Source organism: Chiroxiphia lanceolata, chromosome 1, assembly GCF_009829145.1.
Source record: "Chiroxiphia lanceolata isolate bChiLan1 chromosome 1, bChiLan1.pri, whole genome shotgun sequence".
NCBI classification, from domain to species: Eukaryota; Metazoa; Chordata; class Aves; order Passeriformes; family Pipridae; genus Chiroxiphia; species Chiroxiphia lanceolata.
This window is the reverse complement of record NC_045637.1, coordinates 34,244,317-34,269,526: the sequence shown is the minus strand read 5'-3', so window position 1 is coordinate 34,269,526 and position 25,210 is coordinate 34,244,317. Positions and strand designations below refer to the sequence as shown.

General features: G+C 39.6%; 1 protein-coding gene across 1 annotated transcript; it reads right to left on the bottom strand.

The window, feature by feature from the left end:
- Positions 1–4,060: 4,060 nt before the first annotated feature.
- Positions 4,061–23,348, bottom strand: TRAM1 (translocation associated membrane protein 1). The gene is made up of 11 exons (XM_032690140.1): positions 23,056–23,348; positions 20,030–20,093; positions 19,322–19,443; positions 19,003–19,119; positions 18,069–18,127; positions 17,587–17,671; positions 13,810–13,880; positions 13,616–13,720; positions 12,917–13,060; positions 11,854–12,014; positions 4,061–9,697 (listed from the first exon to the last, which is right to left on the bottom strand). Exons 1-11 carry the CDS (start codon positions 23,176–23,178, stop codon positions 9,624–9,626), a joined length of 1,125 nt encoding a protein of 374 aa, XP_032546031.1. The 5' UTR covers positions 23,179–23,348; the 3' UTR covers positions 4,061–9,623.
- Between the last annotated feature and the right edge of the window lie 1,862 nt (positions 23,349–25,210).

The window sequence follows — 25,210 nt, the reverse complement described above, 5'->3', positions numbered from 1 at the left end:
TTCAAACAAGGCATAGTTAAATTGTGTAACTTATTGAGTGTTGTGGATGCCAAGTATTTAAATGGGTTCAAAAGGGATTATACAAATGTATGTAGACTACTTCCATTGGTGGCTATAAAAAATTAAAAATAAAATAAAAAAACCCCTACAGTTTTGATGCACCAGATGCTTCAGAAGTCCATAAACTGATGACTGCCAGAAACTGGGGAGATGAAACAGCAGGAACCTTCTCACAGTTTTGCATCTCCTCCCTAAAGGGCCACGAATACCAGACACTGGAGCACGTGGTCTTCTGGGTTTGTCCAGGATAGCAGCTCTTTGCAAGGGAGCCTTACAGCTGTGGAGACAAGAAGTCTGGCGGGGTCCCCTGTAAGAGGAACCTCCAGGGTTAACCATAGTTTCTCTTGACCTACACTGCAGCTCATTGTCATGACTTCCCTGACTTGGGGGGCAGAGAAGGGGAAGAGGGGAGAGTGAGAGAGCAGAAGCAACGAGTGTCAAGAGAACTATAGTACCATTCATGTTGCCTCTAGAAACCATTTCCTTCACCTTCTAAAAATTTTCCTCCAGAAAGCTTCTGAGACTTTTCTTGACAAAACAGACAGTTTACAATGTCTAAAAGGTTTTTTATGGCATGCTATGAACAAAATTTAAATACCAGTGCCAAGAATTAGAATGATTTACGTCATTCTCTTCAGGGTAGGGCATACTGTATCCTATACTCAGAGGTTCCTAATGTCCCCCATGGTGCTGAGCTGCATTTATTGCTATAAATTAAAAAGCTTCAGTTTCAAATCTCTGAAGCTCTTGAAACAGGGCAGGCTTGGTGGTGGGGAGAGGGGGTATGTATTCAAGCCCTGAGGGAATCAACTCCTTCTAGCACAATCAGAGCTCCTGGCTCCTGCTGAATTCCCGCAGGTCTTGGTGCAGCTGTTCATCTCTGAAGTGACAGCCACAGCAAGAGGAGAATGCTTGACATGGTGCCTTCTCAGTGTAAGCACCTCAAGTCTTGGGACCTGTTTTCAACTGCACCTTCATAGATGTGGAGCCCCACAAATTAATGCTTTGCACAGCGTCTGTCTTAGAGGTCACCATGGCAATACTAAGCTAATGATTAGGCCAGTCAGACACTCAACCTGTCATCATCAATTTAATGAATTACAAATCAAAGCACGTTCACAGCTCATAACATAATTCAGATACTTTGCCATCTCTTACCAGGACTACCCAAATCCAGAAGTTCAGGAAAGTTTTGCCCAGACTTCACCAAAGTCCCAGGACAATCCTGAAGGAGAGCCATATTTCTTGTTTGTCTTCCAGAGATAGATTTCCCTGCACTGCACTGCTTTCCAACAGCAGAAGCAACCCTTCCAGGACCCAGAACAGATGGAGACAGGGCAGGATTTTTTTTCTGGGCAGACTAGGGTAAAACTACCCCAAAGACAACAACAAAAACTAGTGGACCAGACCATTTTCCTATGTCACACCAAAACACTTTCTTCTATATAAAAGAGGGCACATGCTAAAAGAACAAACCACTTCCTTATTATTCTAAAAAAAAATCCGTAAACTGCAACTTTCGACTTATATTTTCTGAGAAGTTGGTTTAATTACTGTAGGCAAAGTTTTCATATGGCTTCTGCAGCATCTAAGGGAGATGTCCATAAGCAACACTCCCACCAAACAAGAGTCTCCTATTGCCAGATAAAAACTGAAATTTCAGTGCATGAAACAGTTTTGTAAGCTTCGCTAACAAGAACTTTGTTTTGAAAGCATTAAAAGTTAGTGGAAATACAGAGCACAGGTTTTCTATACTTTCTCCCACCCCAAGGATTAAAGCAAAGAAATCAGCATCTGCCACAGCACTGTGTACATGTCTACAAAACTGATCACAGATGGCAGATATAATCCGAGGCTTACTTTGTACTCTCAATGCTGCTTTTAATCTAAGGCGTTGCACTTTTGGGTTAAGATAAAGCTTTAATACTGGACGTCTACATCCTGTTCTCTCAACCAGAAGTGAGGAAGTAGCTTCTGGCCAAATAAGGACACCTTCCAAGCCCTGCAGAACACAACATGGCTTTTATTACTTTGACAAAACTACAAGGAGTTTGGTCTAATTTAATTCAATGTTCTGTTTTCTGAGTTGGAGCAGAAATGATTCTTAAAAGGCAAAAAGTAATTTTTGCCAAAAGTGCAGCAAAAACAGGCCTCTGGAGATATTCTTGCTGGCTACCAGTCACTCAAATTCAAAAGCAGCTGTCACAGACTTTGGTGGCCTCTAGTGGCTGCTTTTCCCACATCCCAAACTCATCACATGATTTGGCTCCTAAGACTGCATCTGCTCCACCTCCCATCTGTGTTTGCTGGATCCCTCCAAAAGTGGCAGTAGAATGAAATGATGATAGTGGGAGGTGCAGCAGGGGAAAGATAAGGTAGGAGTTGTTACAATCATCCAAGATGCCACTTACTTGTCAATATCTACCTGTCCTTACCACCTACAATAGATTTAGTCACCTGACAAGTACACATGGTGGCAAGATAGCTCTGATTCTTAAAATTATATTTTTTCCATTGATTTTCTAACAAAATTTCTTTTTAAACTGCAGTTTAAGCTATGATGTCTAACAATGAAGTCAAGAACAAGATGTGTGTTCATGAAAGACTAACCTTCACTTAACATTTTCATTCAATTAGTTTGAGGATTTACAAGTTATAAATGCAGGTTTTTAAGGGTTACTTAAGTAGTTCAATAGTTCTTCAAAAGCACCAATTTGATGTATGTTGAGCTGAACCGAATACAGAGTTCATGGGATCTGTAGTCAGCCCCTCCACCATGTATCAAATCGAACCCCTCGGAAAGTAACATTCATGGTAAAAGTTTCCAAAAAACAGCCTAACTTTTCCCAAGTTGGGTACAGTCCTCAGGTCCCACCACGCTGCTGAGATCACCAATAGAGCAGTGTGGAGGCTCAGCTTCAGACTGGATGAAATTTTACTCTTTCTGTATCAGTGAAGCTGAAATCTATGAAGGCTTTAAAAGCTGTTTAGCTGAAGAGCGTGGAGACACTAGAATAGCAAGATCCCAGGCCACACCAGACACTGCCCAGCACAGCTCTTGATGTTCTCCAAGTTCATGGTTACTCTGTCAAGCTGGAAAGTGCTACTCAGAGGATACAAAATGCTGCACAAGCATTACAGCAAACAAGCCTCACCTTCTCAAGAGGGAGGGCCAATGTGGTTTCTCAAGTTGACAGGTGAGAAACTCAATCCTGAACTTCTGATAATTTTGTGCAAACTCCAGCTCCAGCCTGAGTTACATGCCATTCCTCTTCAGCTTAAGCAGACCTCCTGTCTGTGTTCTCCAGTTTAAGTGAATATCCTCAAACAAAACACTGTATTTGCCTTTGACCAGTATCTCACTGATGCTGCTGGGCTGTAAGCAAGGCCAGATGCAATTTATATGCCTCCATTTTTGTAACAGACTATTCAAGCACAGTTTTAATTTGATACTCTTTATTATGATATCCAGGAAAACAATAACAAGGTGATTGCTTATTACAGCTTCCACAGACTGGGGCTCCAGACCTTATTGTCCTGGGTATACACACGCACGCACACACACACAAGACAACCCTTGCCACATGAACTTACAATCAAAATAAACCAAACAAATATAATGATTAATCAAGAAACAAAAAGGAGGAATCACCCGCGTGAGAACGCGAGTTACGTTTTGGCTTGGTTTCTAGTCTGGAGTTCAAGAGTCAAAATTCCTACCCTGTTACAGTATTCTTATTACCACGGGCTGAATTTTTACCTGTTGATTACAGTGCAAAATATAATCTTCAACATTTATAACCAATAAATGGAGACACAAAGCTCAAGTTCTAGACCATAATTTGTCGAGTGCTATACAGCAAAACTACAGTCTAGAGATTCAGAGACCCAGTTTCTTAAATGAGAAAGGCAGTAAAAGTGAACTGCAATATGCAAAGGAAAAACATCCAGGAATATCAATTTCTGCTAAACCAGTCAAGACTAATGTATTTTTTTTCAATTCAGTATATCAAATTCCACACTCTCGTGTGTGGAATGAAGAAGTAACAACTTTGTTGTGGTGCATGACAATGCCTGATCTTTAATATTAACCACAATAAATACAGACAAAGAATGAATACTGAAAGACTGTTGAATTATAAAGCTACATTCTAGCTGCTCTGATTCTGCAAAAAGTTTCAAACACAAAAAGAAGAAAAAGGAGTTGTCATTTCTGGCACTCACATCACATATTTGCCATCCTTGAGCAGGATAAAACTGAAGTATTTGCAGAAACCTAAAATAAAAGTGACAGGACACATAGAGATCAAGTGTATTGGATTCAAAACTAGGTTGTTTTTTTTTTTTTAAACCAGAAATAGGAGTTGTTGCCTTTTGAATTGGCAACATCAAAAGAACTTTTTTCTGAAAGGCAGAAAACAGTCTACTGCTGCTGGAGCCCAGCACTCCTCACCCATTGCTCACCAAAGGGAATTGACAGCGGCAGATGCTAAAAGCAGTTCCATTTCATCCACAGTGGCACTTGCTCTGTGGATGTGAGCTATATCCGATATAAGTTGTATTGCAATGTATTCATCCCAAAGAGTTTCAGTTCCTATTAAGGAGGTTCTGATGACACCCAATATGTTGATGTGCTTATTTCTTGCACGTCTGATCCAGCAACAGTTCAGCCCTGCTCCTATTTTAGTTCTGAAGAGCACACAAAATTCCCTAATGTATAGAGATCTAGGCTTATCAGACCGAAAACTGAGTAGTTCAGGGAACAGTGTGAAGAGGGGATACTCATTAAACATCCACCACAACCACCTACAGTATATAAAACAACCCCACCAACAAAGCAACAAGCATGGGCTAATCCAGTGCTCTATAAAGATAATCCACAGCTAACAACATAAGAAATTCAAATATGATGAACAGATGATAACTGACATCAGTCCTTTGAAGTCTCATTCCTTTTAAAGGATCTTCCAAATATTCCCCAAGCCTTCATTTTGTAGGACATCCTTATACTCTGCACCAGAAGTAGCCTAAATATTTGCACAAGATGACTATTACTACAGGCTGTGGACATTAAACCACAGCTCCCCCTCCCCGGAATGCAGTATCTCTCTGGCTCTCACCAGCCTGCAAACGTTACAAGCAACACGACTGTCTCTACTTTGTGTTCAAGCCCCTTCAATACTGAGATTTTCCAGAGAGAACAATTAGGACAGCAATGACCAACACTGCATAGGAAGCCTATTCAAGCTGCCAGTCTCCATCGTTTACAACACAGGCCCAAAGGGCTGAGTCACAAATGGAACCAAACCCAAGTATGACCTAGGAATCAGCTGGTGAACTTCCTGAAAACAAAATAAGAGAAACCAAACAACCCTGCCCTCCATGTACCAAGACAGGCATATCATGCAATTCTTGCAAAACTCTCTGGAAGATTTACTTCGATACATAAAGGGTTTATGTGCAAAAAAAATCCCTCACCAAAAAAGCTGTAGTTTCCTGGCCGTTAAGGAAAGTAGTTTTGTTTGTTTGATCCAGGACAACCTACATTTTCAAAATTCCAGTTTGTACATCACCAGTATCATTTTTCACTGCTTGGAAACCCTGTTGACAGTTAACAGGTATCTCAGTACAGTAAAGCACAATGAGTATTTCCCCTTCCCCCTCAATATCCAACAGAAATCCATTAACACTTAATGGATTTGGCATGTAGGAGCTACCAGAGACCAATCTCTCTTCTGGTAATGATGACTGGAAGCCTTTCAAGGAGATCACCCAACTCATACTGTAATCTAGTGTAATTTTTAAGCAACATGTCAATGGAAGGGGTAGCTGCCTTAGAACCTGATATATCTTTTCCCTGCATTTTTTTCTTGCTGCTTATACATAACTACTTGTGAGCCTCTGGGATTACTATCAGACAACTAATCCAATGGAAAAAAAACCCCAAGCAACCCCTTGCACCAGCTCCCTGATCTAGCTCACCATGCAACCAGAAAGGCTTGTGCTAGCCAAGGCAAGGGACAGAACCCCAATTTTGGCAGCAACCTACATTACTTTCAGCTTAGCATGACCATGAGAATGCTCCCTTCCCTTTAACATCAAGTTTTGCCGCCAACAAAATTACTCATGTGCAGTTAGTCAGAAATCTTCAAAGAACAAAAGGACTGCAGATGTGTATTGCTCCTTTTTACAGAAGTCAATTACTTGTACCCGAGTAGTGCACTGCTTATGACAATTCTGGCTAATATAACTCCATAAACGCAACTAAAATTTTCAAAGAAAAAAAGTATTTAGGAAAAATATCAAATGCTTACAAATAACTGATTTTCTACATGCATTATCTTAACATACTTAATTTGCCATCAGCATAACCTAATGTTAGCAGAAATAGCCTAAGCATTTTCTCTGCTTGGCAAATTCCTTCATAATTCCTAATTTTGGACGTGGGATCACCAGAAAAGCCGTATTTCCAAAGAGTATTTCCACATTCATCAGTAATTCACATAGGAGAAATCAGTCTTTGCAACTAGTCAAAGTGTCCAGATGAAAACTAAAATTATTTTCAGCTGGTCTGAGCTCCTTGTTTGTACTTTGAAGTTCAATATAATCACTTTAAAAGTAGAATAATAGTTTGGATAGGAGATTCTGGCATAGAAACCAAACACACATTTGGGGGGCAAAAAAAGCTATAAATCATGTTAAATCTTGAAAAGTTCTGAAAAGACAGGGCAAAAGGAAGGGGCTTTAAGACAAAACCCAAACCCAACAAACCTTATCCACTGTCTGTATAATTATTTAATTAAAATCCATCTATATGGACAAATCTTTCTCTTCACAGGACCTGTCAACTGACCAGGATAAATTACTGCAGCCTAGGCAAAAATTATTTTATTGGACATAGGAATAAAATGATGAACTCTTCAGACATTTCCATTTCTATTTTTCCTGACTCCACAATTAAGAAAACATGATTAGACTTCCATTTTACTGAATTACAGATTACAAGCAAAGAGCAAAAAATGCAATAACATTTAAAAAACATTTTAAGCAATTAAAAAGAAATTATCCAGCCAGACAATAATCTTATGCTAAAACAAGCAATATCAAACTGGAAACATAAGTCTCAAAATCTTATAAGTTTATGAGTGTTTCCATTCCAAGGTAGAAAATTCTAAATCACTGCTTTTGCCTCAAACATAATAATTATGTGTTTTTAGTTATGATACAAAAGACAGAAGATACTGGCTTCCAATACTCTATCCAAATTCTAGAACAACTGTTATTATTCTATATTACTTGGCAGACAGCAACAACTCCTATAAGGCAAGGATGAAGATTAAGCCATTGTGGAAACAAAAGTGCTTTTGTTAAAGTCCAAAGGCCAAGAATTTCTGTCCATAAGGCCAAAAGGAGACAAAAAGCAATGTCAGTATTAACAGTCAAGAATATATTCTTTCGAAGCTTTTGGAAATTAACCTGAAGTTTGCATTTCAAGACTACTGTGAATGAGGTTTACAAGAAACAGTTTGCTTTAGGGAAACAACTATTACAACCCTCCTATAAGTCTTAAAAATCTCAAGAAGTACCTTAGATGTTCCCTTCATAATTTGTTCCTCTACCTGTTACGATTCTGAGAGCCCCAGTACAACCGGATATCACAACCAAACTGATTCAGAGTCAAAGTACCAGACTAGACACTTAAAATTTCCCCCCCTGGCTTAAGGTACAAGTTGAGAGCAAGGCACACAGAATTTGTGAAGGTCTTTCTAGAAACATCAGACTTGAAATGTGATTTTCGGCAGCAGGTATATAATACATACAATTCTCTCAAAATTTCTGATTTCCAATTTTCCAGTTTCATGTCAGATTTCCAGAATCAGAGAGATTCACAATTCCACCACTTCAAATCAAGGCATGGCATAGCTACTTCTACTGAAGCAGACTGGGCATATTACAGGGCATGCTGCCCTAGAGTTCTCAAGCCAAGCAAACATAAGTCTGCCAAGTCCATTTCAGGAGGTGTGAACCAAATACTTGGGAATCGTGACTGTAATTAGCGGAAACATATAATAAATTATACTGCAATAACTCTAAATAGCACTAAACAACTGAAGAATGGATAGTTACTTGTAGAGAATATTTTGTACTGGAAACGTTTATTCTGAACAGTAAGCAATTGAACTGTAGAAGATACAGAATGCAGATTTATTACTCTGTTGGGTATAAACTCAATTGTAATAACAGGTTTTAATTAAAATTATTTTATTTATCAGCTTGATTGCTCATAATTATCCTCAATCAATAAGCAGTTCAATACTTTGGTTACCTTGATAGACTAATTTAGCAACTTCTTCTTAAGACTGAAATAAATCTCTCACTCGTTCTCAAGTGCAATGGGTTGAATTATATCCATTACAAAAGCGTACAGAGGAAACATTATCTGCATATTAAACTGGAAAACTAACTGGACGAAGCTTCACATTGAATACAATTTTAAAAGATAATGGAAGAATTCTTAAATTGAGATTTTTCCAGTTGTAGCAAAGGGCACGATAAATCAGTTTTAAGAAGTTGTAGCTTCTAAATATTTTTTCATAAAAACATATATAGGAGAAATCAAACTATTCCTAACAGAGGTGAAACAAAGCAAAGCAGTTAGAATAAAGGAATGTTTCTCATAACTTGATCCATTTATTTAATTCCCTCCTCATGGAGCATTAATTGCCTCCCAAAACAAACACAACACATTGTAAGAACCTCCACCCTCTAAAATCGGCCAGACAAGTTTTTAAAGAAGGTCCAACGCACACTAATTCTCCAAGATACACTTTAAAAGCACACACAGAAGCGAACAGTGCTACTCAAATCAACTCTTCCTATGATCATACACGCTCCCTTCTAATTTTCAAGTGCTAAAAGCTATATCTCAGAAAGGTTTTTTGTTCCTTGTAAGAGATTTCTAACCAACAAACAATAAGACTCTGCAACATTTCCGATTATTTCAGTTCTGTTTTAATGATATGGGGCAATTCTAAGAGCAGACACTGTGCAGCTAGTAACTACAAAATAAAGAGGTCTATTGGTGTGGTCTTGGAATCCCAATTTGAAATGCAAATTTGAGTCAAGGTAATTAACTGAAAAGCCACAGTATCTGAAAACGCATACTAAGTTTTTACTTCAATTTTGTAATACTTCTTGAGGAACTTGGAAAAAGTGAAGTTGGTAGAACATCATATATCACCAAGATTACAAAAACTGGAGGGAAATAATACATTGCAACAGTGATCCTCATTAAGTAAGTTATTTCATCACAGTAAATGTTTAAAAAAGCGTCAGTGTTTTTTAAAAAGTGTTGAATCCTCCCCTCAAGTATTTGAAGAGAGATAAACCTTTTTCCTTAGTCAAAATGGCTTTTTAAAAAAAGTTTCTCAAAACAACATCAATAATCAAAAAACATGAATTGTATTTTCCTTAATCCATAATATCTCTAGTGCTGAAGAGCCATCCATGTAAAAAGCAGATTCTTTGGGGACATTAGTCAATTAACTTAATAAACCCCAGTTTTACGAGGATTTATCCTTCCTGCTGCGAGGTGAGTCCGCTCCATTTGAGGTCACTGTTCCATTTATTCCGTTTTCTACAAAACAAGAAAACATTTTTCAAATACAATGAGATGTTTTATATTTTTTTACATTTTTCTAGGTCCTATACAAATAGTCTTTTAACTTATTTTCTGACTTATCTTCTTCATTAAACCTCAATAATTATCATCAGAATGCAACAGTATAACACAGTTTTTACAAAGTGCAAAATTTAAAGTTTACTACAATAAATTCCAGTTTGCTGATGTGGCCAGACACTGAAATATGTGCATTATACACACCAAGACTGAAAAATCAAGACCAGTTACAATATTTGTGAAAAAGTAAAACACAACCTGTAGATGACACGTTCTGTGAAATTTTGGAGACACATAGTATGTACACAGTTCCCTTATATAGGTCTTAATTATTTGTTCCACCTATTTCATATTATAAGTTCTTGCTAAAATTACACTCCTTCATTTACAAGTATTTCATATATATAGGAAAGCCTTTATCTACAGATGCACATACAATTTTTAAAGCATATACTTTAAAAGATGGACAGAAGGAAAACACTAGTTCAGATTTGCAATGAGTATGCATACATGGAAAGAGTACTTCAAATAGGTGGAACACAAAAAAGTGCTTTAAACAGTTCAATTACATATATTACTCTTTAAAAAACACAGTTTTGCTGCATCCTGTGCAAGTGTTCTGAACAGACAACATTACAGGAACACTCAAAACAGAAGAATATGAAAGAACAGAGTTCTTTTCTTTCTATTTAAAATCAACAAAAAAATTCTTCAGTCTCAAGACAGGTATAGCTCAATTATTTTGTGAATTAAACCACAACTCCAACTAACTGACTTTTTCACTGTTCGTTTACCACTTCCAGGTGTCCACTGAAGTTGGATGAAAACCAGGAAATTCATCAAATTATATGAATGAAATAGATTAGGAGATTTTGACTCACTGATTAAAACAGCATTAAAGTTTATATTTTAAAATTATTTGACATAAAAGACTTCAATTAAATTAAAGAAACACCACAGTGAGTATGCAATGAACACGGAGCTCTGGTTAAATAGGACACTTCTGATTAAATAGGACACTTTCACATAGGAAACTACCTTCACCCAATTATAAAAAAAATCCCCCTGTATTTTCTGAAGAAAATAAAAAAACCCAACACCACACAAAAGCCAAGTTGTGATAATTACAAATCATCTAAAGGGAGTGCAGCAAAAATCTAAAGCACATCATTTTAATAAAAAAGAAACTTGGGAGAAATAAAAAAAATTATGGATCACCCACCACAAATCTCAGTTCTTGATGCAAATGGTCTTCACACACACTATGTTCAATATATCAAAAGGTGGAACAAGTTGGTAATACATGATTGGGAGCAAAGGATCATGCTGAAACTTCAGCAGTTTCAAAAAAGTCCAGAAGTTATTCAAGCTAGCAATTAAGTACACAGAAGCTTAACTGATGGTACAACAGAAATACTGAAGTATGGGGAAACTTTATTTTTAAAAGAGGACATAATTTTTCTTGGAGGAAAGAGCATTCAGTTCATCTTTCATGCCCGTTCTATAAAAAGAGTGTGACATAACCAAAAAGTGAAACCTGGAGTCATCAGTACATTTCCAAATGCTTCAACACAGGTTTAGACTAGTAAGTAGTTATTACCTCCCCCTAGACAACTATCAAATTCTATTTTTTGTAAAAACAGTCCAACACAAGACTATTTACTGAGTGGATCATCAAACCATCTCTTTGTCCTAAAACCTCAGAATTTTGTGGCAATAAACAACAAGCCTGAAATTAATTGCAAGAAAATTTTACAAATAATTGTTTACGAGAACCGATCTAAAATTGTGTCTGTTCCCTTTTTATAAGTGAAAAAAACATAAGAATGACATATATTTTGTTCAAGAACTGAAATGAAAGATAATAAAAATATCATGTTACAAACAGGAATTCCTTCATCTGGGCAATTAGAAAATCCAAACAATATATAGTGTGTATTTTTTAAATCATTTCTCCCCACAGTAATATTCACCAATACTGTTTCTGTAACGGAGTCCTCTCACTTGCGAGTGAAATATAAAATGCTTCTTTAGCAACTCTATTAAAAAAGGCTCTGCACATCCTAAGGTTGTTTTTGAGAAGTCAAGGCAACAGAAAAACTGCAACTACAAACCTCTTTCTTTTCTGGAGGTCTTTCCTTTAGCTGATACAAACTTCTTTTTCACTGACTGAGGCTGGGAAGAAGAATGTTCTCTCCACCTCCGAAGCTGGAAATTAATGAACTTCCACATCATAAATGCTTGAGTCATGCAGATAGAGGCCAGCACGCTGATTCTAGAAACAAAACACAAGTGAAGTTTTATCAGTAAGTTTGTCACACATTAGAGTGATTCTTTCTAGATAACATGAATTTTTAAAAGTTCAGTTCTGTTCAGGTTATTTTTTATTTTTTTTGGCAACTTCCACCCCTTCCTCCCAGTAACATCCATTTGCTAAGCCTTGCAAGTGTTTGCTCCCACAGGGCGACTGGGCTTAAGCACAGATGATCAAAACAGGATATACAGAGATAGTGAAGTCTTTGCCCACCAAAACTGGGAAGTACCAGGTTTCTTTCCTGCTCTCTTTTTCAGAATTACTCTCAAGGCACCAGGCAGCAACAGCTGAAAATGGTTTAAGAGTGTCTTGCCATTCTGAGCATATCAGTTCTACAGGGTAATGCTTACATTGCCATGTTTCAATAACTTCCTTTTCTAGATTTAATTCATAAGAAGGCCAGGTGGTTGGCAGAACATTCTGCATCATGTTGCAATAACAGGAGCCATAACAACGACAGAGAAAGAGACACAAATCTTCAACCAGGACCAAAGATGCTCTGGACATACCACCTTGACCTCTACAGATAAACTCACTGCAATTATATCCAGAATTCAATTTACTAAATCTCAAACATTTAAAATTAGTGTTTATAATTGAATATTCCTTTTCATTCTGGGTGTCTTTTGACAAAGAAGAGTAACCAGTTACAGATTTCTCAGCTGTAGACTGTAAATAATTCAATTCATTTCACTGTGGTTTAAAAGTTTGTTACATAAGCTATTCCCATTGATCCCATCGGTTGCATGAAAATACTCAATCATTCAGAATTACTGGCATTAATACCATACCATACCATTTATATTGTGTATCTAACACAAGTTTACAGTACATGCTTAAGAACTGTTCCAGGTTTACTATACCTAACAGCCAGGATATTAAAGTTTCCAGTACTGAAATTCAGCTGCTGATCTTCTGCTCTTGCTAGTCCAAAGCCAAAAGTGAGGACTGAGAGAATCAAGGTGAGAAGCCTTCCCAAAACAAAAAGAACTGCCCATAGTGAAAATCTAGAAATAAAAACACCACAAACACTAAATGAATTTTCCATTCAAAACACATGCACTAACAAGACAAATGTTTACCCTTCACCATGCAAATTTGTTTGGAATATAAGAACTTACCTAAATTCATTTGCACCTATTCCACATGAGTCTTGCATTATGTTCTGAAAACTAATTTCAACTCAATGGAAAGTGCTTTCCAGTACTATTAGAACATAAGCATGTTATTAATTCCTACAGCACTGGCTGTAGGAATACTGAATACTGGATACTGAACCTATCCTGTTCCTTTCTCTACAAAACTTAAAAAAAAAAAAAAAATTAGTACACATTGTGAGATTTTATTTCATTTTTATACTGCTATTAACATTTACTTAAATAGGCTAAAACAAGGTTAAAAACCCAGTTGTTTAAGAGATATAAGTACTAACACTATTCTGGAGAACTGTGGTCTCTAAGAAAAACTGTTTGAACTTCCTTGTAATTTTGGTTTCTGGCTAGTCAAATGCAAAAGGCTTTAAGATAGAAATCATATGAATTTAAAAGATGAAGACTACTTACCCTTTCTGGTATTTTTCATCACTGAAGTAGAAAAGACGGGATATGTGGAAAAGAAATTCAACGAAGTAATGCAATACCAGAAGAACAAGTCCAAGATGGGTCAGACTATCAAAACAAATAAAACAACCATTCAGACATTTTGTTAGATGTTTAAGAAAGGGAATGAAGCCAGAAAAAGTTTACAATTGACTTACTTCAGGAGATAGGCTCCAGCAATATGAAAGAGGTAAAGTCCAATGTAGACAATCTGGCGAAAGATATCTTCCTATTAGGAAGAAAAAACAACCATGACTTATACACAATGTTATACAGTATGGTACAATGTTATCTATTATTACTATTCCCTAGTCTTGGAAATTCTTCTTTGTTTATCAATTACCTTAACATGGCCTGGTCTGGCCTGGCACTGAATTACTCAGCCTGGGTCATCTAATTCCACACATAACTTATTGCTTACTTAGCAATCTTACACATATGCTACTGGGAGAAAATGCATCAAACACAAAAAAATGCTTTTTAAAAGGGCCCAGTTTTATTTGTTATGACTCCTGTGAATTTGTACAAGCTATTACAATACTTATTTTGTATACATATAACTGTATCATCAGCTCCTACAGTTCCACATGTTTGCTGCTAATCAGATTGTCAGATTGCTACAGAAATAAAAAAAAACAGTCTACAAACCAAAATGAAAACTTTTCCTAGTGTTGGCATTGATTTTAAAAATTCAAGAACATTCAAAATTCTGGCACACTGTTGCTGGCAAATACAGAGAATATAGTTATTAACTAGTCATGCTAAACCTCATGGTCACACTTCAATTCAGGTTTTAGCCAGCCCCATTAAATTGAACACTTCATGGAGACAAAATAATAAAGAGGGAGACACACAGCACATGGAAAGCAGATTGTGCCATCTGTGAAACAGAAGAATCACTAAAATATGCCAGATCACAATAAAAATCTGTCTTGAAGCAGTATGCAGAGTACATTCAAGTTGTGCTTAAGAAACTCCTATTTTTTGGAAAAATTCCCTAAAGTTCAAGGATCTTCAGCTTGATCTGCTATACATGCAAATAAAAAAGGCCTAACATTTTAATCTTGTAACATCTATAGTATGTTATTCAATACTCAATCTCAAATCCAACAAACATATAGAATCAAACACTTCTGACAACAGCAAACACCACACACAAAGCACCATACACAAAGGGCAAGAAAAGAGATGAACAAAGACCTACTCTAAATTATCTGAAAGAAAACAAAAAAAATACTTCTTTGAGATAAATCAGAGAATAGACAGTACAAATAGTTTCTCCAAGTACTAACAGGAGGAGCCTTTTACGCTAACTTCAGAACTGAGGTAACATTTCAACAGCCTATGCTGCCCTCTTAGACAAACTGGCAGAGACTGAAGGCCTACTGGAATAATGCAACTGGAGATATAGATGCCTACACAGAGTACTGGAGTTAAGAAGTTCTTCCCTTGTCTGTGTCAGCAGTAAAGACAACTAGACCTAAGTAAATGCAGCCAGTTCTTTCAAGAGACGGAATAAAGCAAGGAGGCCAAGGTGGCAGAGGTTAAGCCATGGTGAAAGAAATATCAACTGTGAACTTGCTAAAACAAATTAACTATTCTTTAAACTTAATGCAAAAGTCAGAGGCCAAAATTTCAAGTACTGACCCAATAAATAATTATTATTCAACATACAGCACTTAGGCCACTTGTGACAGCTTTCTTGACCTTATGTTAAAAAAAAATCTCCAGACTTGGCCATGAAGTTACATTTGAGAGGTACCATTAGCACAACATGGGAACATGAGCTGCAGTGCATCTGCAAAAGTGTTTATACTGCCTCAGACCAGCATAAAAACAATGCACCTCATTACTATTTTACTAAGCCTCTTCTAGGCTCCTAAACAAAGACCTATGCTTACATAACACCTATGTTTCATTTTCTTGAATAAACTCTGGCAGCAGAGATATAGCCTTGTCACACAGCAACAACAGTCACAGAATCTCTTGGGCTTGAAGAGCCGCTTGTACATCCTCTAGTCCAACCTTTCTACCATGGGCAGGGACTTCTATCACTAGATCAGGTTGCTCAAAGCCCCATTCAACCTGACATTGAACACTTCAAATGAAGGGGAACCCACAAGTTCTCTAGGCAATCTGTTCCAGTGTCTCACCACCTTCATAGTTAAGAATTTCTTTGTATCTATTCTAAACCTACCCTCTTTCAGATTAAAATCATCGCCCCTTGTCTTCTCACTATAGGCCCTGATAAAAAGTCTCTTTCCATATTTCTTGTAAGGCCAGTTCAAACAGTGTGAGGCCACAATATGTTCTCCCTGGAGCCTTCTCCAGGCTGAACAACCCCAACTCTTTCACCCTGTCTTCACAGGGGGGCTGGTCCAGTCCTCTGTTCATCTTTGTGGCTCTTCTCTGGACCTGCTCAAACAGATTCGTACCTTTCCTGTGCTGGGGACCCCAGAGCAGGACACAGTACTCCAAGTGGGGTTTCACCAGAGTGGAGTAGAGGGGCAGATCAACCAGCTGGTCACCGCTTTTTATGCAGCCCAGGTTACAACTGGCTTTCTGGGATGCAAGGGTACATTGCTAGTTCATGTCCAATTTTTCATCCCCAGTACCCTCAAGTGTTCTGCAGGGCTGTTCTCAATCCATTCATCCCCAGCCTTTATTGATGTTGGGGATTCCCATAATCCACGTCCAGGACCTTGCACTTGGCCTTGTAGAACTTCACAAGGTTCACATGGACCCAGTCCAAGCCTGTCAGGGTACTCTAGATGGTACCCCTTTCCTCAAGCAAATCAACTGCAACACTCAGCCTGGTGGCTCTGCAAGCTTGCTTAGGGTGCACTCGATCCCTTTGTCCGATGAAATGTCAAACAGCACTGGTTCCAGTACAGATCCTTGAAGAAAATCGCTTGTTACTAGTTTCCGCTTGGACATCGACTCACTGACTGTAACTCTCTGGAAGCAGCCATCCAGCCAACTCCTTATCCATCTAACAGTCCATCCATCAAATCCATCTCTTTCCAATTTAGAAATAAGAATGCTGTGGGGGACCCTATGAAAAGCCTTAACAGAAGTTCAGGTAGATAACATCAGCAGCTCTTCCCTCATCTGCTGATGCAGTCACTCCACCATAGAAAGCCACTGAGTTAGTCAAGTACGATTTGCCTTTGGTGAAGCCATGTTGAAGAGTTTAAAACAGGAAAGATTAAGCAGGAAAATGTATATGCAAAATGATCTTGAGCAAAAACATGCAAAGAGCCTACTTAAACTGGTCAGGAAGGCAAGGAGTGTGCTACAAAAAATCTGAAGTGAACTCAGTGTTATGAGAACCCAAACACAGAAAACCCTCAGGGAAAAAATGCTGCTGATAGAAATTGAGAACTGAAAAAAATATCAGTACATAACTAACCAGAACTTCTGCAGAGGACAGTGGTACTTAAATCAAATCCCATACTTTAATACCACTTTGATTTATAAAATTATTCACAGCTTATAATCTACACCTATATCATGATTCATTAACTGGTTGTGATTTCAATGAGACTATTCAGACTACCAATTATGAGAAACAAAAAAAAAAGTCTGAAAAGAAAATCTCACGTGCATTTCCTCAAGGGAAAATCCTTTCAGTAGATGAGAAACACTAGTAATTTTTATTTCCACAACAGATATACAGCAATTTTAATGCAATGAGAAATACTGAAATATTTACTACAATTAGAAATACTGAAATAACTAAAATGAAAAATGACCCCTTTCTCACATGGACATTTTGAGCACCCCAAATTCCATCAAGAAAAGTGGGTAACACAAATCACAATAGGGTAGGAAATCTAGGGTAACACATTACTCTGGAAGTTCAAAAGAAATTAACTACTCCACTGTTTGAGCTGCTTGCTCTGCAGTTCCTTCCATTTACATTTTGAACTTACCTTTTTAGTTTTCTGGAAGTACAATTCTGGAAAAGCATGAAACCAATATGCCAACTGTAAGATGTAGAAAAACTTCATTTGAAACCTGTGCAATACAGTAAGAATTGAACCACATTACTTATTATGAATAAAATTAAAACATTTCAGAAGCCTTCTAGTGAACACATTTTATCACTGTCTCTTAAAGAAAGAAAACATACAGATCCTTCCTGCCAGCCAACTTTAAACTAAGATTTTAAAACTCAAAATCATTGAGATAAAGCTTGCAAAAACTTAATTCTCTAAGTAACAGCCTACAGAAAGAGAACTTTGTATGCTACAATTGTCAAAGAATCAAGAGGCCACATAAATACGACCAAAAATGCATTAGTGACTAATACAGTTTTACAAACTACTTATTCCACACAAATTGTACGTGACACAAGGTAAGTTTAAAACACCCCCTCCCCTCGCCCAGCAATCCTCTAAGGAAGAGGCCTTACGGAATCAGTGTGTGCGGATAGTCCCTCCACAGAGAGGTTGGATCTGATATATAGTTCTCCTAAAAGAAGAAAAAAACCAAACAAAACCTCTCAATAAACTCTCAGAGATGTTGCTTTCTAGTCAGAAATAATGACTGGAAATACATGTATGCATTTATGTATATGCATGTGTGTACATACAAACACATGTGTACACATCTACATACACAAGTAAAAGCTGCAGATTTAATTTTTTTTTAAACCCACAAATCACAAACCCAGAAATCACAAATAAGCAGAACAAAACCCACCCAAAAAACAACTCCCCAAACCAAAAGACAGTAGTACTGGCTTAGGAAAATAAAAAACAACCAATCAAATCATGTGTTTGTTCCATACAGAATGAGATGTAAGTTATTTCAGCACCTCTACAGCCATAAGTCTTCTCATGTAAACTGCTGACAGGCTTTGAGTTTAACTAATAAAAGGAAAGTTTTTCCAGGAGTTACTATATTAAAGGAAAAGAAAAAAGATACTCTTTCCCTTCACATTCAGCCACTAGCTTTAACCTGAAAGGACACATTGACTTCAGACTACAGCAGTCGGCCCATATACCCATTTCCTAGGCTCCAAAATGCTACATATAGTGCTTTTTAAATATTTATTTCACATTAATAAGCCAACACAAAAAAACAACAGAGAATTAAGTACCATAATAGTTAAATGGTTTTACCTTACTCTGTTCACAGTAAATCAACTCAAGACTGAGCAACAGCAACACTACTGGACTTTATACTCAGTTATGACTACAACCTACACAGAATTCTTAAACTTGTCCCCACTTTAAAATTAAAACCAGCTAAAAACAGAAAAATAAGCCAAAACCATACTTATCAGCAGTCTAACTGAAGCTTTAGAAATCTCATAATAGAAACAGAAGAGGAGGCATACTTACAGAGACAAGAATACTCGTTCCCCAAACACAGGAGAAAAGGTAGAATGCACTAAGTTGCCCAGACTCATTGAACTTGCTATGCTTTGTTTTTGAAAAGTGCATTTTCCTGTTAATTTTCTGAAATAAAAATCCATTGTTATTTATATGCTGTAGTATTTAACATTTACCTGGTAACTGCATTAGAACATCTAAAAGTTTTAATACATGTTTTTACAGTTAAAAGCTTTAATGCAGAAGTTTACTTTTAAGTTAATAGTCTTACAGTCTAATTAAAATCTGACTATTTTCTTGATGAAAGGAATTAATATTTTGTACTTACATCCAGTACATACTCCTGAATTATAGCGTGTATGATTATTGCTACAAGCATGTAAAAGAAAATCGTAGCCAAGTCTTTGATGCCATAGTGATAGAGAGAGATTGTTTCTGCAGATTGTTCTTCTAAAAGGCAAACAGAATGAACTGTTAGGCATCAATACAGTTTAATGGCTAATAAGTTTGTTTCTCAGAGTGAAACTTCTCACAGAAGTTACCTTGTAGTCAGCTGAACAAATAAAAGTCAAATTAAACTGCCACCATAAACTAGGTCACTAGATTGTTTATAGTTTTCTCCATCACATCACAAACTCATTTTGACTCTGGAAAGAAGTACTATAAAACAAAAAACTTAAGTGCACTTAGGAAGCTTACCCAAACGCATTGAAAGCGGACAATAAAAATATGTTAAGCTATCACACCACTTTGAGTATTAAAGACTGTCACTTGCAAAGCCAAAGTAAGAATCTGTGTGAACTTATCTACCAGTCAGATGGCGTCTTAGCACTAATGATGAATATATCAGAACAGAAACATTGTCTCTAACCTAATTAATTAAAATGGAGTTTTAATAAAAATAGAGTGAAATCCTTGAAAGCTGCTTATTATCTATTCAAATTGACAAATTCACCTACTGTCAGTCTAGAAAGCATGGCATACTAATAATGTCTGAATACAGAGTCTCATAACTAACCTCCTGCAAGATACATACCTGTGGCAGGAATGGTAACATTATACTGAAGTGTAACAAAAATGACAGCTGCTTTTGCTGTAATCTGAAAGAGGAAAAAACCAAATTCTCATGTAAGTAAGCTACATTAAACTGAAGACATATGCCAATACATTAGCACCCTTGCCCAGCACATTTGTCCCCTCCCAAAAAAGTGATCATGTTATCACGCAGCTTCACTTGACTTTTCAAAGGCAGCACACATTGCCTGGTCTATATAGATTTGTTTACAGAATACCAAACCTCCTGAATGAAATATACTGGAAAAAGCCACTTACAAATAGTCTTTCCTACAACATTAAAATGAAAATGTGCTACAATGCTTTCCTCAGTCCATACTGTATTATTACATTAACAGAATGTACAATATCATGGAACCTCTACACCATGATGCAATGACTGAGAATAAAGTTTATTTAAAAGTACTTTTTTTTATTTGACAAAATTTGAAAGTCAATTATCATACTCATAAAACTGTGAGTGATCTGAAAAATGTGGACAGGGAAGGAAAGAAAGCATAAAGAACAGAAAACCATTTCAGGCCAGTGGCATACCAGCTCATACCAACTCAATACAATTAGCAGTCTTTTGACCTTGGGGATCCTTTGGCAAGATGCATAAAACAAATGTGATTAAATTTAGCAGTAGCGGTACTACTCCTTTATGACTGGTTGTAAGAAAAAGCAGAATGAATAAAAGCAATTTGGAGGGAGGATGTTTGTCCTAATGGCTTTTTTCTGAGGGTGGAGATATTCTAAAAACCCTAGTGGATAAGCAGGAGTACAAGTTCTTATTTGTCAAAAAGCATAAACTTATTTTTAACTCTAATGTACCTTAGTTGAATTCCAACATGAAACAACATGTCTTAACAGAAGGAAAAATAACTGTGCTTTACAACAGCATTTGTGATCTGATAGTTTTTCATTGCTGTAAAAACCTAGTGTCTTTGTGGCATTCATAGGGCTGATGAAAAAAATAAGCTCTTTTATGAATCCTGGAAGGATACAATGAGTATCTGAAAATAATTATTAGGTTACTACCAGCATTAATTATCATTCACGGGAAATGAGATTAAGTTTTAAAAGCAGCTCTTTGTCAACAAGCCCTAGATTTTCTATGAAACCCGGAATACGTGGCAGACTGTTCAGTCCATGTAACTTCGGGGTATCCAACTAGTTTGCCTAAATTAGCGAGATCACCTCGGGCTCCCTATCCATCAAGGGAGTCCTCAGAGGACAATTCAAAACACTAGTCAGTTCTCAACTGTCCTTCAAAGCTCTGTCAGCTACTCTCAGTACTAATTCAATTGCACAAGTCAGGCAGTATAAACACCTTACCATACCAACATCAAGCAGAGCAGGTGATTTCCAAGACCTATATCAAAGCATTAAAAAAATTGCTACAATCTTCTCAGCCACATCACATCTGTACCAACAAAGATATATGGCCTCTCTACACCACGGTAGAAAAAACACGTGTTAAAAAAACTGGAAACAAAAGAATTCAGAACACATCCAATCCCCCCCCCAAACTTCCAACCCTATCAATAATACTGTTAATACAGTAACTCTGAAGTAGGAATAAAAGGTAAATGTTTAGGTCCACCTCTTTAATGTCATTCCCCAGAAAACCACCATATTGGTGGTGTCTTGGTGATTTCTAATAGCAAACTCAAACATAACACCTTTGTTGGTCTGTCCATATATACCCTTTTTGGGTATATATGTATACATACATATATATGTATCGGGTTTTCCTAACTCCAGTGGGCCTTAGTGCTGAGCAGTACCAATGGCTGGATAAAACTATTCTGAAAACCACCCATATAACAAAAAGGTCCACAGCCCTAAACAAATATCTAAAATAAAGCCCAAATACATGTCTAAACAAACGTCTAAAATACCAAAAAGCTAGAAACACTTAGCCTGTAACAAATGTGGATAGAGCCTTCCCAAATCTTCGTTCTGGAAGCCTAGCCACGATGATGATCATGAGAAACACTTAGCCAATGAATTGTCTTACTCTGATGATCAGTGATCTTAGTCTCAATGACCTCAGATCACTGACAACATTTTGGCAGTCACACAGGTAAGTCACCTTTTCAGTTCTCTCAGAAGGTAATCGAGAAGAGCCAAAAAGGCACGTTTTAAAACATCTGCATTCAACATGGGTTCCCAGAGAGCGCCTGGCCCGCAGCAGGGCCGAAGGGAGAGCTCGGGCCGAAGGGAGAGCTCAGGCCGAAGGGAGAGCTCCCCTCTGCCGCTGCCAAACCTCGGCCCACTCGAGGGTTGACCAGCGCCATCCGAGCGGCTCCTCGAACCGCCTGGAGTGCTGGGATGCTCCGCGGGCAGCGCGGGGGCGCGGGCAGGGGGACCCGAGCGCTGCTGTAAGGACACGTCACCGCTGCCTTCCCTTCCCGCCGCGCCGCCCGACGGGAGCCGTAGTGCCGGCGGGGCCGCCACACAAAGAGCGGGGGATCGGCTGTGGCGGCCGGGCCTCGCCCCCCGCCCCCTCCTCGCCGTGCCGCGCACTCCTCCTCCCTCTCCCGTCTGCCACGTAACCCCGCCGCCCGCAGGAACTCCCCGCCGCCGCCAAGGGACGCAGCGCGCCCACCCGCTGCCCGGCCCCGCACGGCCTCCCTCCCTCCCTCTCTCCCTCCCTCCCAGGGCGGCGGGGGAAGCGGGACTCGGGTCCTGGCGGCAGCCGCAGGCTGCGCCTCTCCGAGCCGAGCCAAGGAAGAGGGCGTTCCCCCGGCGGAGCGAGGATGCACCGCAGGGAGGGCGCCCGCGCTGGCGGTCGGGCCGTGCGGCGGGGCGGGAGTCGGCTCCTTTCCCGCGTACACCGTGGGGCGGCGGGCAGGTGCGCCGGGAGGCTGTGGCGCTGGCCCTCGCTGCATCGCGACTCCTGCGCCCTCCCGCTCCCTCCCTCCCCTCCAGCACCGAGAGCCCCCGGCGGAGCAGGGGGAAGCGGGACGAGGACCCCGGGCGGGGGCGTTGGCGCCGCCTCACCTCGAACATGAGCCCCAGCAGGAAGATCATGGCCATGCAGGACACGATGTCCGCATGGTTCTGCACGATGAACTCGTGGCTCAGCACTGGCGGGTTCTTGTTGCTCTTCTTGCGGATCGCCATGGCGGGCCGGGAGCTGGGCGCCGGCGCCGGCGCCTCCCCGCTGCCAGCACAGCTCCGCTCGCCGCGGCCAGGAAGAGGCGGAGGGGGAGGAGGCGACCGCGCAGCCGGGGAATGGCACGGCCGCCGCTCCGCTTCCCCCTCCCGCAGCGCCCCTGCCGGCCGGCGGCGCCTCCGCCCGCGCTCCGCCCGCCCGGGGGCGGCAGTTCGAACCCACCAACCCGGGAGCGGCCCCGGGACGCGGCGTGGCCGGGGCTCGTCAGCAGAGCCGTGCCGTGCTGTGCTGTGCCACCTGGGCAGCGTCCAGGTGCTGCGTCCTTGGCAGCGCGGCCGGGTACTCGCTGGCCGTAGCCCGAAACCCTCGCTGGGCACCGGCCCAGCTTCTCTCCCACCGGGACAGCGGCGACATAAAATGACTGGGGATCCCGCCGGGGTCGCGACCTAATAGAGCGGGCTGCCCCCGCTTCGGGCTGTGCCACGGAGCCGGGTCGGACTCCACTCCCTCCCGGCACACCCGCCATACAGGTTCACTTTTTTTTTTTTCACTTTCTCCTTCTCCGAGGGTAAGCCTGGTGGTCACCAGACCCCTGTCAGCCGTAAGATGGGCGCCTGAGGGGGCAAGGAGGACTCCTGCCGGGCTCGTTCTGGGTACGGCCGAGGCGCAGCCGCACGGTCCCGATGTCACCGGGCAGACAGCGGCTCCCGCTGTCCCTCTGCTCACACTGTAGTTGTGCAGCCAGAAGTAACAAGTAACATGTAACAATAACAGTAACAAGGAATCCAAGTGCAAGAAAGGAGAGGGGAAGAAAAGCTAACCGAGAAGTACAGGAGGAAAGAGACATTAACAGGAGACTAGAAGTAGATTAAAAAAATAAGCCAGTCACGGGAGGCTCTCGCCTGGTTTAAACGGATGAATGAAGAGGTCTGAGAAATCAACGCTGATGTGGCAGACATCCAAGCTGAATTCAGCTGTCCTTCATCCCCTCCAAAATTCATGCTCTGTTTATTTATTAAAGCTTCTGGGTGGCAGATACTCCCCGTGGATATATGAAAAAGAAAGATCAAGAAAATGACTAATTTACAGCTGAAATTTAGTGTTGTCAGAATGGCTTTTGCTGCCAGCAGCTAATGAATACAGTGTAAGAAATTAGGGTAAGAAATTAAGGTTCAACTGTTCGGTTGGTATTGCTTTGCCCTGCCAGAATTGAGAGCATGCATCAAATATATTGTATGAGCTGTTGGTAATATGTTCATTTCTTCCTACTGTATGGACCAGACTGATGTCCAGGTTTTTCAACTATAAAACATCTTCATCAGCTGTGTAGATGCTCAGAGGTTTCCTGTGAATTTCATAAATCATCAGACAGATATAGAGATGATCTAGGATACTTAAAAATACAGAAAAGGCTACAGAAAATTTCCTTGCACAGCTGGGTTTTTTTTTTAAGATTAAACAGAAGCAGCATTCATATTTCAGTCTCAAGATGTTTTATACACTAGAAATCTCTTAATTCCCTGGCTACACCAGTATTTTGTTACTCTAAAGTAAGCAGAACACTATTTCAACAATAACAATGTGAAAGTATATCCCTGATTGCATACAATGTAGTCATGGATGTAACATACTGCACCTGTGAAATACATTGGGCTGGGATAAAAATTGGAATCCTTTTTGCAGTATGTTTGCATCAATGTCCCACCTCAGACTTAAAAGAAATTAGGTCATCTCATCTCCACAGAATATAATCAACAGGACTTAACTGGGACAAGACATGCTTTCCCAAGCTATAATCAGCAAGTGCCTTGAGCATTTGGCTGGATGTCCTGTCATACAAGCACTGAGACCCTTGGTTTCAGCTTGGTTTAGTGTTTGTCCTGATGATACAGTCTATATATACTGCTATAGAGTCTATAAACTGCTATACAGTCTATAAACTGCTATACTGAGGCAACCTGTCACTTCATCTGAAGTTTCCACACCTTCCTTTTATCAGTAGTTCCCTCTTCTGCCACATGAAGTTTCATACAGCTGTTG

Excerpts from the sequence above, each read along its gene's own strand:
- TRAM1 (XM_032690140.1), bottom strand. The coding sequence starts at position 23,178 with ATGGCGATCCGCAAGAAGAGCAACAAGAACCCGCCAGTGCTGAGCCAC. Across the intron at positions 17,672-18,068 it reads TATCCGCACACACTGATTCC|GTTTCAAATGAAGTTTTTCT; the intron begins GTAAGGCCTCTT and ends TGTATTGCACAG. Across the intron at positions 13,881-17,586 it reads ACTTCCAGAAAACTAAAAAG|GAAGATATCTTTCGCCAGAT; the intron begins GTAAGTTCAAAA and ends TCTTCCTAATAG.